The 15,422-nt window shown below is 43.2% G+C and overlaps 1 protein-coding gene across 1 annotated transcript in view; it reads right to left on the bottom strand.

Moving 5' to 3' along the window:
- Positions 1-15,422, bottom strand: part of SPATS1 (spermatogenesis associated serine rich 1) — a 31,537-nt gene that overhangs the window by 15,813 nt on the left and 302 nt on the right. Inside the window, exons 2-7 of the mRNA XM_034990821.1 lie at positions 14,049-14,121; positions 12,892-12,973; positions 7,977-8,068; positions 6,508-6,642; positions 3,759-3,883; positions 2,344-2,505 (exon numbers count right to left, since the gene is read on the bottom strand). Coding sequence (XP_034846712.1) covers positions 2,344-2,505; positions 3,759-3,883; positions 6,508-6,642; positions 7,977-8,068; positions 12,892-12,973; positions 14,049-14,121 — 669 coding nt within the window. The remainder of the gene's footprint in view (positions 1-2,343; positions 2,506-3,758; positions 3,884-6,507; positions 6,643-7,976; positions 8,069-12,891; positions 12,974-14,048; positions 14,122-15,422) is intronic.

The following is a 15,422-nucleotide window of genomic DNA, read 5'->3' as shown; positions in this document are numbered from 1 at the left end:
AAGGAAGGAAGGAAGGAAGGAAGGAAGGAAGGAAGGAAGGAAGGAAGAAAAGGAAGGAAGGAAAGAACGATGGAAGGGAAATAATAATACACAAAATTCAGGATAAGTTTACCTTGAGTTAGGAGGGAAGTGACAGGTTAGGGTAAGGATTTGAGTTCATCGTGATAACCCCATTTATTGTTGATAAATACTTGCAGCTGACCCAGTGAGACACAGGTCCTAAGGACCATATGAGAAAATTTTCCCTTCGTTCTAAAAGGGAAAGGCAACAAGAGAGAGTCCTCTTTTTCATGTTTTGAAATATAGACGCAATGCTTGGAACTGCAACAGTTCTCTTGTGACCATAAGATGACAAGTGTGAAGACAATAATCCAACACAGTCTAAGAATAGCAACACAGAAAGACAAAATGAGCCTATCTCTTTGATGACATCACTGGGCAACCAGTCCATATAGGCCACCTAGATTTCAAAGCTTCTCGTTAAATTTATAATAAATATTTTATTTAAAAAAAAAAAAGCATATAATATCTGGGGCACCTGGATGGCTCAGATGGTTAAGCATCTGCCTTCAGCTCAGGTCATGATCTCGGGGTCCTGCATCTCGAGTCCCGCATTGGGCTCCCTGCTCAGCAAGGAGTCTGCTTCTCCCTCTTCCTCTGCCACTCCCCCTGCTTGTGCTCTGTCTCTCTGTCTCTCTCTCAAATGAATAAATAAAATCTTTTTTAAAAAGCATATAATATGTTATGATTTAAGCCTCTGACAGTTTGGTTTTCGTCCCACTAGGGCCAAGAGCATTCCTAAGTACTATACAGCTAAACTTAGCCCCTTCCTGATTTTTCTCAGTTGTTTTATATTTAAATAAATCTTTCTTATTCTACCCATCTCTGTTGGGAGTGAGAAGTCAGGGTGTGCACAACAGGCTCACTTATCAGGGCTTTGGTGGAAGGCTTTGGGTCCTGGGTCACCGACTGCAAACCATACTGGTATCTGACACTCACCTTATCTCTCATACTCTCTGAAGGCTGGCATTTATTTCTGTTGTCTGCTAAAATGTGTCATCTAGTCTGATCCTCAGGAAGCCAGCCCCCACCACAATGCATCAGGCGAAGCATCAATTTATTCTCCTATGATCCCTGCTTGATGGTCCCCAGCACATCATACAGTGGTCTCCCAGCATTTCAGTTGCGAGACCTGGGCAGTTCTCCCGGCTTGCTCTCTGTTTCATTCTTTCTCCGTGTCCCAACCTCCACAGTCTTCATGGAGCACAAAAATGCAGCTATTCCTCCACATCTCCTGGGTGGGTGACACCCTGAGGCTGGCTTTCTGCCCAGATGTTCCCCACAGCTATCACTACCCTGCTGCTCAGTCAGAGCAGATGTCACTTGATTCTGAGGCTCAAAGTCTCGCCCTAGCCAGGCTCTGAGGCTGAAACCCCAGCTAAGGTACATCTGACCACCTGCTAGATTTCGGTGTCAGGAATTGAGCAGAATGTGGGACTCCTCAAGGCTCTCCCACCTCTTCTAGACTACTCTCCCACCTCCTCTAGCACGCCTTCTTGTGTATCCTCTATCCAAACAAAAGCCTTGATCTTCAAAACCAGTTGTCTCTGCTCTGACAAGCAGCCTATTTTGAAATTCAAAATGGGAACTTTCTATTTCTTTCTGTCTGTATTCCTGCAACAGCAATCCATGAAGCAATGGCTGCCTCCCATATAGGTACTTCCAGAGAAGAATGTGCTATAATGGTCCGTTGGTACTCAGCAACCCTAGGATCTTTCCATAAACCTATTATGGGTAGGTTGGGACAGAGAACTCACCATGTTCCATATATATGTGTGTATGTATATATATATATATATATATATATATACATACACACACACTCATCTCAATTACCTTTAATTAAATAAGCTATGAAATAACAGCATGCACTTCAGGCTGAGGTCTATGGGAATATTTTCCTTTTGAAGAATATAATGTACAACTTAAATACATATGATGGGCAGCATCTAACTGAAACATAAATTATTTTCTGCAGACTTGAATGAAGGTTTCTATTAATAAGTATCTGAGAGAACTTATCTGAGGACTTAAATGTCACATTAGCATTTTATGAAAATTCAGAGAAAAACAAAAATGTGGATCAGCATATGTTGTGAGTTCTTTGCCAGAAAGTGCAGTCTGCCAACCATCCCCTTCACTTTCCCATCTTCCTGGCTGTGCTAGAGTGACATGGTAACCCCAGAGGGCGGATGCCAGCCATGGAATGTTGGGCCTGCAGAACCACAGCTCAGGGAGTATTTTTAGGCATGGCACAGTCAAGGTCCAGGAGAAAAATATTACCGTATTTCTTCCTCCCAAAGCACTTGTCCACCCTTCTCTCTGACAGAGACCTCCTGTTGCCGAGGAAGACCCCATTGAAGAAACACTGCTTTCCAACATGGTAGGTGTGGATATTGCTGCTAAACCTCGGGTAAAATGTCCATTCGGGACGCTGCCCATCTTCTGCAAGACATCAGAAATCCTTCCATCAGCATCGCTTCCAGCCTCACATAATGCAATTAAATCACGGAAAAATCGTCCCAGGCATCCTCTGACTGGCCTGTACTTTATCAACGTGTATAATCCCTTGGTTCTACAACTGGGGCAATGCTAACCTCTGGGGAACTAGGCCTGAAAGGAAAGGAAGTGGGGAGAAAGGTATCTAAGAAGCTTCTTTTTTTTCCCTTTTTATCCTCTCATCCAAAAAATAAAGCCAATTTTACGGTTGGAAGTAATGTATGGAATGGGAAGCTCAGAGACACTTTTACAAGCACCTACGATCCAACCTTCACTCAGATAAGTGGGTAGGAAAAAGAGAATGCCCATTGGCCAGGGAGGGGCCAGGCCAACAATGGCATCTTAGCCAGATGACCCGCGGTGTTGGCAGCAACAATAGTAGATGCATCGCTAGAATGACACCGGAAAATGTCTCCATGCAACCCTGGGCAAATGACAAAGGCCCCTGCGGGACCTCAGGCAGGTTACTGGATCTGTCCGTGTCTTTGTTTCCTCATTCAGTACTTTTCCTATAAACCGTGATGTTAAACAATGAGAGACCCCCTAACAGCGCTAGTGTTGCGTGAGAAGCCCTTGGGCTCCGGGGTGGCCAAGAAAGCACACAGGCTCTGGAGACAGGCATGTTCGGATTCCAATCCCACCACTGTACTTCCCAGCTGGGTGTTCTCGTATGAGTGACTAAGTCTCTCCGAGCCTCAGTTGCCTTCTGTGTAAAATGGGTAGGTCTATATTAGCCACCTAGATTTATACGTATGACACAGAAAGAGGTCCATGATCTATTTGCCCTGAGTGAAAATAGTTTGTCTCCTATTTTCCACGAGTGCAAATATGGTTGTACATATCCTACAAACCATATATACCTAAGTACATACATACACGCTTCAAAATTCCTCATGGCTACAGGGCATAGTGGGGATACTGCTGGAAAACACTGGGTAAGGAGTTTCTATACTCCAAATATTCCCTTATTATTTTAATACTTTACTATGGTACTTTTATGGTTTTTATATAAAGCCATTTTAGTTTTGGAAAACATATAAAGACAGCTCCTCAGCAGAGTCACTGTGAGAATTAGAGATGAAGCGTGTCCAACACCTGGCACTTCCTGAGTCTCCAATGAACAGTGCCTAACCCTATGGCAGACTTCTGGAAAGCCCTGGGCATGGAGGCACGCAGGGGAGGGGCTACGACGCACTCACTTGTCTGCAATTTAAGTAGGCTGAACTCCTCAGGATATTTCTGCTTTGGGACGTCAGGCAATGAGGTTTCAGAGGAGTGATCAGAATGTGAGGAGGAGGATTTCAGACCCAAATCTGCAGCCAGGCTGGAAAGGAAGCTGAAGGATTAGATTCTTCCATGTGCTTAAATTGGTAGTTAGAACCTGATTTTACATATTTTACACTAGAATTACCCTCCCTTATGACAACTAGGCCAGCCCCTCCATAAATGTCCACGACATATTATTTATTTGCTCACAATTTGAGGGGACCGACACATAGTCAAAAGATGCATCCTTAAAAACAGTGTGGTAGTTCCTCAAAAAGTTAAATATAGGGGCGCCTGGGTGGCTCAGTTGGTTGGGCGACTGCCTTCGGCTCAGGTCATGATCCTGGAGTCCCTGGATCGAGTCCCGCATCGGGCTCCCTGCGCAGCGGGGAGTCTGCTTCTCCCTCTGACCCTCCCCCTCTCATGTGCTCTCTCTCATTCTCTCTCAAATAAATAAATAAATAAAATCTTTAAAAAAAAAGAGTTAAATATAGAATTACCGTATAACGCAGCAATTCCACTCCTAGCCATATACCCCCAAAGAATTGAAAACAGAGACTCAGATACTTGTAAACGATGTTCTTTGCAGCATTACTCACATTAGCCACACAGTGGAAACCACCCAAATGTTCACTGACCGATGAATGGATAAGCAAAAGGTGACATTGACATACAATGGAATATTATTTAGTCATAAAAAGGAATGGAGTTCTGATACATGCTACAACATGAATGAAACTTGAAACATTGTGTTAAGTGAAATAAGCCAAACACAAAAGGACAAATATGTATGACCCCATTTATATGAAATATCTTAATACATAAATTCAGAGAGACAGAAAGTAGATCAGGTTAGTAGATTAGGGCAGATGAGAGTACCAGGGTCTGGGGAGGGGGGAGAATGGGGAATCACTGCTTAATGGGTACAGCACTTCTGTTTGGATTGATGAAAATGTTTTAAAAGTAGCAATGATGGGGGCGTCTGGGTGGCTCAGTTGTTAAGCGTCTGCCTTTGGCTCAGGTCATGATATTGGGGTCCTGGGACTGAGCCCCGCATCAGGCTCCCTGCTCAGCGGGGAGCTTTCTTCTCCCTCTCCCTCTGCCGCTACCCCTGCTTGTGCTTGCTCTCTCCCTCTCTCTCTGTGTCAAATAAATAAATAAAATCCTTAAAAAAATAGCAGTGATGTTGAAAGGTAATTAATGCCAATGGGTAAAAACGGATAAAATGGCAAATGTTATGTTATGTATAATTCACCCCAAGTTTTAAAAAAAAAGGAATGATGTACTGATACAATGTTGCAACATAGATGAAACCTGAAAACGTTAACACTGAATGAAAAAAGCCAGACACCAAAGACTACATATTCCATTTATATGAAATGTCCAGAATAGGCAAGTCTATAGAGGTAAGAAGTACATCAGTGGTTGTCTAGGGCTGGGGGCGGGAATAGGGGACATGGTGGGAGTGACTGCTCAAAAGGATGGGCTTCTCTTTGGGGGTGATGAAAATGTTCTAAAATTGATTGTGGTGATGGTTTAGTAAATATACTAAAAATCATTGAATTGCACACTTTATAAGGGTGAAGATTTTTTTTCTTATGCACATAAAAAAATAACATCAAAATGTTAACATTAAGGTGTGCCTGGCTGGCTCAATCTGTAAAATGTGTGACTCTTGATCTCGGGGTTGTAAATTTGAGCCCCACATTGAGTGTAGAGATTACTTAAAAATAAATCTTTAAAAAATACGTTAATATTGATTCTCTAAGATGTGGAATTACCATGATTTTTATTTTTAATATTGTTTTTATACTTTCAAAATTTCTACAGTGTACTTACTTTCCTTTTTTTTTTTAAAGATTTTATTTATTTTTATTTGAGAGAGAGAGAATGAGAGAGAGGGAGTACATGAGAGGGGGGAGGGTCAGAGGGAGAAGCAGACTCCCTGCCGAGCAGGGAGCCCGATGCGGGACTCGATCCAGGGACTCCAGGATCATGACCTGAGCTGAAGGCAGTTGCTTAACCAACTGAGCCACCCAGCGCCCTGTACTTACTTTCCTTATAATAAAAGCCATTAGAGAAAAAAAGGCTTCCAAAACTTTTTACTGTAAAGAAATCTAAACAGAGAAAAGCACTCACAACAAATACAGTTTTACAAATAATTATAAAGCCAGCCCTCCCCTCCCACTCTTCCCCCAACCCACTGCCCTCCAGAAACCATTCGTATATCTCCATCCACGAGAATTAACCACTATCCTGACTCTAACTCTTACGGTAATCATGGCTTTGCTTTTCTTCAAGATTTACCATTTAAGTATGTATTCCAAAAAATATAGCTTAGTTTCACTTGCTTTTGAACTTCATAATAACAGGCATGCCTACAACACATATTGTGTGTCATGGAGTCTTCCAATCACTTTCCATGTATTAACTCATTTAAACCTCAAAACAATTCTATGAAGTATTATCTCCATTTTACAGATGAGAAAATTGAGGCCCAGGAAGGTAAAGTAATTTTCCCAAGTTCACAGAGATGAACTTGGCAGAGCTGGGGTTTGAACCTAGACAGCCTGGCTCCAGAATCCATGCTCTTGCCAAACATGTCATGCTACCTCTCAGAATGTTGGCTTCCTGGTCAGAATTTACCCCAATAGTTATGGTCTTTATTGCACCCTTACTTATTCTAGGTGAACAGACACTTTGCAGAGGCCTGGAGGCTCACTCACACTAAGACATGTTTCAACAGAAGATGAGGGGCCGATCTTTCTGCCAGAGGATGTCGTGTTAGCAAAGCATCCCTTAGATTCCAGAAAATCACTGTGTCTAGTACCCGTAACACATCACCATTGGATTTCATTAATGAAATGAAATACCTACCCCTCCGTCTTGTTCCCTAGATTATATAAATTACTTTTTTAAAACTAACATGTATTGAGCATGTACTGTGTATTGGGGATTATGTTAACATTTTACATGCATTATCCCACTTAATTCCCATAACACCCACAGACATAAGTATTGCTTATCCTTCCGTTTTACTGATGAGGGAACTAAGGCACAGATGGTTAAGCAACTTGCCTGAGATCACACAGAAAATAAACACCTGGGTCCAGATTTGATAGCAATTCTTGTGACACTAAAGTCAAAAATCCTAACCATATGCTGGACTACTTGACCCTCCAGAGTTCACCTACTTGGAATTAAGTGGAAGAGATAACATCTGAATCAAGCTATATATCTGTACATTGTATTGAGCACCTCAAGACAATCTTCCAAAGGATTTATTCATGGAAAGACGATGAATAATCCAAAGACCTGCCATCAGAAACTTCCATGGGTTCCCCTCCCACTGGAGCATTGTCATTAATTTATATACACGTCTTCCCCACCAGATTTGTTATTATTTCTTATTCATCTTCGCAGCACCCAGAAAAGTGCCTGACACGAAGTAGATGCTCAACAAATATTTGAGCAAATAAGTGAAAAAGAATGATAACTCCCCAAACTCCCCTAAGGGAGTCCTGAAAGCAGGGGCTCTCAGATACAGAATCATAACCATTATCTTCACTCTGCTAAAGAATTACTGATTCATGTTCTTTCATCATTCTACAGAGCTGTGTGCCTGCCCAGTCACTAAAAAAAAAAAAAAAAAAAAAGTCAGAGGAATGGATATTGCTTTCTTTATGCATAACTTTATAGCGCATGGAAGCTCAATAGACACAATATAACCTCTAGTTACAAGAAAATTACAAAAAATAGGAGTCAGACTTCTGTGACTGGAGTTCAATTCCCTCCCCTCCCAGGATCCCCATTCTTGGGTTTTTCAGGGTATGGCATAAGGACTGTCTGCATCAGAATTACCTAAGAACCCTGTTAAAAATACAGATTCTTGGGCGCCTGGGTGGCTCAGTTGGTTAAGCGACTGCCTTCGGCTCAGGTCATGATCCTGGAGTCCCGGGATCGAGTCCCGCATCGGGCTCCCTGCTCAGCGGGGAGTCTGCTTCTCCCTCATCCTCCCCCATCTCATGCTCTCTCTCTCTGTCTCATTCTCTCTCTCAAATAAATAAATAAAATCTTAAAAAAAAAAATACAGATTCTTAAATCCCATCACAGACACTGAATTAGAATCTCTCTAAGTGAGGCCTGGGAACCTGCAATTTGAACTCCATCCCCTGCAGCAACTAGGCTCACATTCTGCAGCTCCACCACTGCATTCTATAGCATCCCACTTCCTGATGCCGAACTGCCCAGAGTTTCTCGAGTTTGCTCAATCACGAGGATCACCTTAGGGCACTTGGTTCAACACTCAGGATCCCAGGGCTCTGACCCAGACCTGCAGGGGAAGACCTGGGTGTCAGTATGGTTAAGAAGCACCGCAGGTGATTCTCAGAGCCGGCCAAGCATGGGAAGATCTGTTCTGGAATATGCCACGGCACCTAGAGCCGCCCAGGTAAAGGAAGGGTCAACTGGTTGCTTGAGGTGTGAGTAGCTAGCTGGGTGGAGTGGAGCACAGGGGAGGAGCTGAGAAAGACACGGAGCTACGAAGAAGAGAGTACAGGTTCCCGATAGCCAAAGGAGTAACCGCCCACCTACAAGCCATAAAAGTCGTGTCAACAAATGTAACATAGACCACACTCTCTGACCACAATACAATACAATTAGAAATCAATAATAAAAAGACAGCCAAAAACATCCGTAAGCTTGGAAACTCAAACCACACTTCTAAATAAAAAGAGGACATCGCATTGGAAATCATGAGGTGCTTAATGGCCAATGACTTAAGTACTATAAATCAAAACTTGTGGTTATCCAAAGTAAAGCAGTAAGTAGAAATTAGAGCCTGAAATGCATTTACCGTATATCCTGTATTTCACCGAATATGAGGCACCAGCAATTGTAATAACATTTGTATTTTACATGGGGCGCCTGGGTGGCTCAGTTGGTTAAGCGACTGCCTTCGGCTCAGGTCATGATCCTGGAGTCCCGGGATCGAGTCCCGCATCGGGCTTCCTGCTCAGCGGGGAGTCTGCTCCTCCCTCTGACCCTCCTCCCTCTCATGCTCTCTGTCTCTCATTCGCTCTGTCTCAAATAAATAAATAAAATCTTTAAAAAAAATAAAAATAAAAATAAAATAAAAAATAAATAAAAAACATTAGTATTTTACGTACCACAAAGAATGAAACTACGACAGAATGCTTTACCACTTAGAGTCTTGATTATATATTTATTGAAACACTCTTTCAGACTTACTTAGATGTAGATTTTAAGCACATATCATTCATGCGCATGTTTAAAGAAGGAAAATATAAGCAAACAAATTGGTTAAGCCTTTCTTAAACCTTGCATTCAAAAATCTGATTATTGAGTCACTTTTCAATTCAATCACTGATGTGCACATTTTCCACCTAAATTGACCTCTGTGCAACAAGCACACAGGTGATGCAGCACTTCTTAAATGAGTGCTCCTCAATTGCCTCTGGAATGTTCTTCCAAGACACAGACACACCTTCTGCATTATTCAGCACTCATTCAGCAAAGTTTCTAACAACTACTTCACACCTGCTGCTGGGCCCACTGCACTAGGAAGACCAATCCAACCTCCAAGGTGCAAATTCTGAAACATGTCCATCTGAGAATTGACAAGTTATAGTGTTAAAAAAAAAAAACAAAAAACAAAACGAAGATTCCCAGGGTGCCTGGGTGCCGCAGTCAGTTAAACATCTGACTCTTGGTTTTGGCTCAGGATCATAAGATCAAGCCCCGCATCAGGCTCCATGCTCAGCATGGAGTCTGTTTGAGATTCTCTCTCCCTCTCCCTCTACCCCTGCCACTGGTGTTCTCTCTCTCTCACCCTCTCTCTCTCTAAAACAAATAGGTAAATTTTTAGAAACAAACAAAAAAGCAAAGACTCCAAAATTAATGAGCTAAACTTGCAATACAAGAAATAAGGAAAAAAAGAATAAACCCCCCAAAACAAACAAACAAAAAAGGATAACATAAAATAAAAACAGAAATGAATGAAATAAAGGTTATTAGAACTATGGCTTCATGGAAAAAACGAATAATGTAGATAACAAAGTTCAAGAAAAACCAATATTTAAGAAAAGTAAACAGTATTAGCAATGAAATACCATAATTGCAAATAAAACAGAAATAATTTTACACATAAAGAAATTGTCGAAAATGTCCAATTACTTGTTCAAGGTTACAGAGCTATAGAGTATAATTTATAAAATGTAGCCTGATGTTACAATAATCAAGATGATACTGACACTAGCCCTAACAGATAAATCAAGAGAACAAAACAGAAAATGTAGATAGAATAAAATTTTATGTAATAGTGGAATTTCATGTCCATGAGGAAAGAATGGATTATTCAAAAATATTGCTGAGGGGCGCCTGGGTGGCTCAGATGGTTAAGCGTCTGCCTTCGGCTCAGGTCATGATCCCAGGGTCCCGGGATCGAGCCCTGCATCGGGCTCCCTGCTCGGCGGGGAGCCTGCTTCTCCCTCTGCCTCTGCCTCTCTCTCTTTCTCTCTGACTCTCATGAATAAATAAATAAAACATTTTTAAAAATAAAAAAATATTGCTGAAATAATTAACCATTTCCAGTGAAAATAAAATTAATTAATCCCCAGATAAATTCCAGATGAATTATAGATTTGAATATAAAACTTAAAGGATGTACCTGAAAAAGTGATCATTGAATGTTTGGGGAAATTATTTCTAAGAAAGATATCAAATATAGGCAAAATAAAGGAAAAGATGCATAGATTTGAATACATATATATTTAAAACTTCCATAGCAAACTATAAGCTAGAGGAAAGTTCATAGCATATACAATAAGAAAAAGCGTTAATAGTCATGACAAATTATGAGTTTTTATAAATTTATAAGATGACAATAAATACCCAAAGAGAAAAAAAAATGGGCACAGGACATGATTAGGTAATTCATTAAAACACACACATGCACAAATAACCGATACACACTTGGAAAAAAATCCATCCTTCCTAGTAATTAAAGAGTTGAATTTAAAATGAGATACCAGTATTTGCTATGAGTTTGCAAATACCCAAGGTTGGCACCGCTTGGAGGAATGGCATTCTTGTACATTGCTGGTGGAAACGTCTCCATCTTACTAAAAAGCACTTTGGCCATATGCATCCTCCAAAGCCTGTGAGAAGTGCACTTTTGACCCGGTGGTTCTACTTCTAGAAACATATCTATGAAAAAGATATGAGGGCGCCTGGGTGGCTCAGTTGGTTAAGCGACTGCCTTCGGCTCAGGTCATGATCCTGGAGTCCCTGGATTGAGTCCCGCATCGGGTTCCCTGCTCAGCAGGGAGTCTGCTTCACCCTCTGACCCTATCCCCTCTCATGTGTTCTCTCTCTCTCAAATAAATAAATAAAATCTTTAAAAAAAAAAAGAAAAAGATATGAAATTTATAAGGATGCAGAAAGGATCTACACATGTCGAGAAGAAATAAAAGCAAGGGTAGAGATATCTTCTAGGTTGATACTCATATGTAAGTTCTGAGTTATTTATTAGAGTATTAGAGCATTTACTTATAATAAGTTTTAACAGTTTTAACAGTGGTTGCCTTTTTTTTTAATTTACTTATTTATTTTAGAGAGAGAGAGGGAGGGAGAGAGTGCATGCTGGGGGTAGGGGGCAGAGGGAGAGAGAGAATCTTAAGCTTGTTAAGCAGGTTCCACACCCAGCCCAGAGCCTGAAGTGGGGCTGGATCCCAGGAGTCAAGAGTCGGATGCTTAACCTACTAAGTCAGCCAGGCGCCCCAGTGGTTGCCTTTTCATAGCACGTAAACAATTCTAAATGTATATTTGCCACTAGAGGACTTGAGAGTTCACCAAAGCAAGAATTGGTTGCTAGGGATGGCATCACAAGTTTCTCGGTTTGTTTTGTTTTGTTTTTTTAATTTTAGGGGCAAAATTTAAATATATTACATAACCCTGAGCCGCAAGCAGTGAAATCGCTGTCTCCAAATTTAGCATATTTCCTTGTTTGTTTAAGAAGTTTTGTGTTGGCAACTGTCCAGAAGGTGGCTGCTATAACAGGGAAGGCTTGTCTGACAAGCAAGGGTAGGAAGAGCGGTCTCTCTGCTAAACAGGCAGAGAGCACATCCTCCAAATCCAGCTGACTACAGGATCTTCCTAGAAGTAACTCAGCCTCAAATACAACCTGGAGACACTTAAACACGGCCTCTGGCTGCCACTCCACATCTCCTCAAGTAGAAGGAGAGCTGCAGTTGCAAGTCTGACCCCTTCCGTTCTGACAGTGACGTTCCCATTGTGTAAAGTAACCTCCAGTTACTTCTAGCAAGTCAATTACCTCTCCAGCCCAGCCACCCACACCTGCCCCCACTCTGTCTAGCTCATGAGGCTGCGGGGATACAGAGAAGCTAAGGCACATCCTTCTTGAAAAGGTCATCACTTTGCATGATAATTGGTATTCAAACTCAATGTCCAGCCAGCCGTAAGACATGAAACTCTCAACAAGTTCGCAGAAATGCTATAAGATGACTCAATAGAAGGGACTGAGAGAAGGTTCTGGCAACTAGAAAGGAATTCAAGGGGACATGGGGAGTGAAGAAAGTCTGTTTCTTTGGTACCATCTGCGGAATTCACGCTAATTATTTCCGTGTCTTTAGGCAGGAATAACACCCTACATAACCAAGGCGCTTATCACGCACTTGTCAATCACAGCTCATTTACACAATAGCATGGTCTGGGGCAGAAAATAATACATCAAGCCAAGTTAGCTTAACATGGATACCTTTTAAACAAACACTCAGTTTCTCACCCCTGCTTATCCGCAAGGCAAACAAACTAAGGGTGTAGGACGGTGGTTTTTAACCCTTTTTTGGATCCTTGACTCCCCTGAGAAGTCATGAAAGCAATGGGACCTCCTTGCTGGAAAAATGCATATCCACCCCCAGTTTTGCATTCATTTGCAACTGGTTTGTGGAGCCCCTCCCTTCCCGAAACCCATGGACTCCACATTAGGCTGAGCTCAGATGTGGTCTCCTGAGGGGACACACCTACAGAGCAGAAAAGGAAGTCATGGATCTTCGGGGATCTCAGCGTCCCATGCTCTTCCAGTACCGCCTTAAACACGTTTAAACACCTTTGAAACGGCAATTCCGTTACCTGAGCTCAACCCGGAAAACTGTGGGAAAGTTTGGAGCTTAAAGTTAGAAGCCCAAAGCCTTTTTCTCCTTGCTGACCTAGCCACACTGGACAATTAATGGTTCTAACTCCTCCTGCTTATTAGTAATATACCTCTGGGGCTGTTACCGGATCCAAGGAGGTAATTTGTGAGAACCTCTGCTTTGACCTACTATCTGCCTCATCAGATCTTGGGTTAAGGGGCAACCCTCTTGGGTCCCTCCCTCTCTGGGAGCTTTGTACTATCACTCAATAAACTTTGCTAAAAAAAAAAAATCTTGGGTTAGCACGGGCATAGGCTACTATTCAAGGAATTCTTTTTATATGCCCGCAAACTGGCCTCCCTTTAAACTTTAAGTGGTTTAAACTTCCCGGCCTTGGTATACTTGGATCTGGCGACCAAATCCACACTCAGCCCTCCCGACTTCTTCAACTCAACTGTATCTCCTCTCCACCGCGGTCAGGTCGGAGTCTCCTTTCTCTTGAAATCTCCAGCTCTCTGCTGCAGGGCGCTCTGCAGATGGAGGGGAGAGGGCAGTCCCGTGCACCGTTTCCAGGGGACATGGACTCATCTACGGGTGCATTGATTTTAAGTATTAAAAGCAACCCGGAGGGGCGCCTGGGTGGCTCAGTCGTTAAGCGTCTGCCTTAGGCTCGGGTCATGGTCCCAGGGTCCTGGGATCGAGCCCCGCATCGGGCTCCCTGCTCCGCGGGAGGCCTGCTTCTCCCTCTCCCACTCCCCCTGCTTGTGTTCCCTCTCTCGCTGTATCTCTCTCTGTCAAATAAATAAAATCTAAAAAATAAATAAATAAATAAAGCAACCCGGAGACCAAGAAAAGACCTTTGTAAGAAAGGCATCAATCAAAGCAAAGAGAAAGTCCACAAGCCATTGGAAAGTCCAGAGGGCAGGGCTGGCATCTTAATCAGAGCTTCCCTCTCCCCGGGCTTTTCTCGGTCGAGACGTCTCCGGAGTTCCCGTGGGTTCTCTCCCCCGCCCAGACTCGCTGCCCCCGCCCGCGCCAGGTGCTCCTTGCCTTTCCACCTCCGGGGCTTCCACCCGGTCCACCGAGAAGGCGGCGAGATCAACGCCACCAACCGGCCGCAGAACTGCCGGGCGCCGGGCGGGCAAGGAACCCGGGGGGGGGGCAAGAGCGCAGCGGGGCCGCAGGCTTCCCGCTCGGAGGCGCGTTCCGGGGTTGCCAGGACACCAGCCCCGCGCGCTCCGGCCCTCCGCGGGTGCCCGGGTCCCCGAAAGAGCGGCACTACCCACCCCCAGCCAGCTAGGACGGGCGGCGCAGGCCAGGACCGCTGGGAGAGCTGCTCAGGGTTGCTGGATTTTTTTTGTTTTTAAGGGTTGTGGTTTTTCTCCAGGCAGATTTTCATTATTGGAACTGTAGCCTCTGGTGGCAGTGAAGGATGGGCCGTGCACAGAGCTTGCAGATGCCTGTTCATAATTGGCATTGATTAGGTAGGATCACCTACCACTTTTCTGGGCCAGGCGCCCTGCTGGATGTTATCTTCCCTAAGCAGCCAGCTGCATTTTTCAAAATAGAAAGCTGAATTTGAGCAAGGACTCGCTCAAGGTCACCCTCCCCCCCCCCAAAAAAAACCCCTAAGATTCATTTCCAAGTTTCCCCACTCCAAATGGACCACTCTTTCCATCATACCAACTTGGATATGTCTCTAATGCTTTCCAGCATCTAATTAATCTTGCATGGAAAATTTTTCCCCAAGTCTGGTTTAAGTCCCTCAATTCAAATTCAGACCTAATTTCTCCCTTGGTGAAGTGGTAAAAAAAATTAGACCATGTTTTTCTTCTTCTTCTTTTTTAAGATTTTATTTATTTATTTGTGAGAGAGAGAGAGAGAGAGCATGAGTGGGGGCAGGCAGAGGGAGAGAGAGAAGCAGATTCCCCGTTGATGGGGAGCCTCATGCACGGCTGGATCCCAGGACCGGGAGACCATGACCTGAGCCTAGGTCAGCTGCTCAACCACTCAATCAACTGAGCCACCCAAGCGCCCCAGTGTTTTTATTCTCAATAACAATTTCTAATCAATTATAAAAGAAATAAATGGTTGGGGTGCCTGGATGGCATAGTCATTAAGCATCTGCCTTCGGCTTGGGTCATGATCCCAGGGTCCTGGGATCAAGCCCCGCATCGGGCTCCCTGCTCTGCTGGAAGCCTACTTCTCCCTCTCCCACTCCCCCTGCTTGTGTTCCCTCTCTCGCTGTGTCTCTCTCTGTCAAATAAATAAATAAAATCTTGAAAGAAAGAAAGAAAGAAAGAAAGAAAGAAAGAAGGAAGGAAGGAAGGAAGGAAGGAAGGAAGGAAGAAAGAAAGAAAGAAAGAAAGAAAGAAAGAAAGAAAGAAAGAAAGAAAGAAAGAAAGAAAGAAAGAAAGAAAGAAA

Source organism: Mirounga leonina, unplaced genomic scaffold (genome assembly GCF_011800145.1).
Source record: "Mirounga leonina isolate KUSES-001 unplaced genomic scaffold, KU_Mleo_1.0 Mir_53, whole genome shotgun sequence".
Lineage (NCBI taxonomy): Eukaryota > Metazoa > Chordata > Mammalia > Carnivora > Phocidae > Mirounga > Mirounga leonina.
This window is presented reverse-complemented; position numbering and strand designations above follow the sequence as displayed.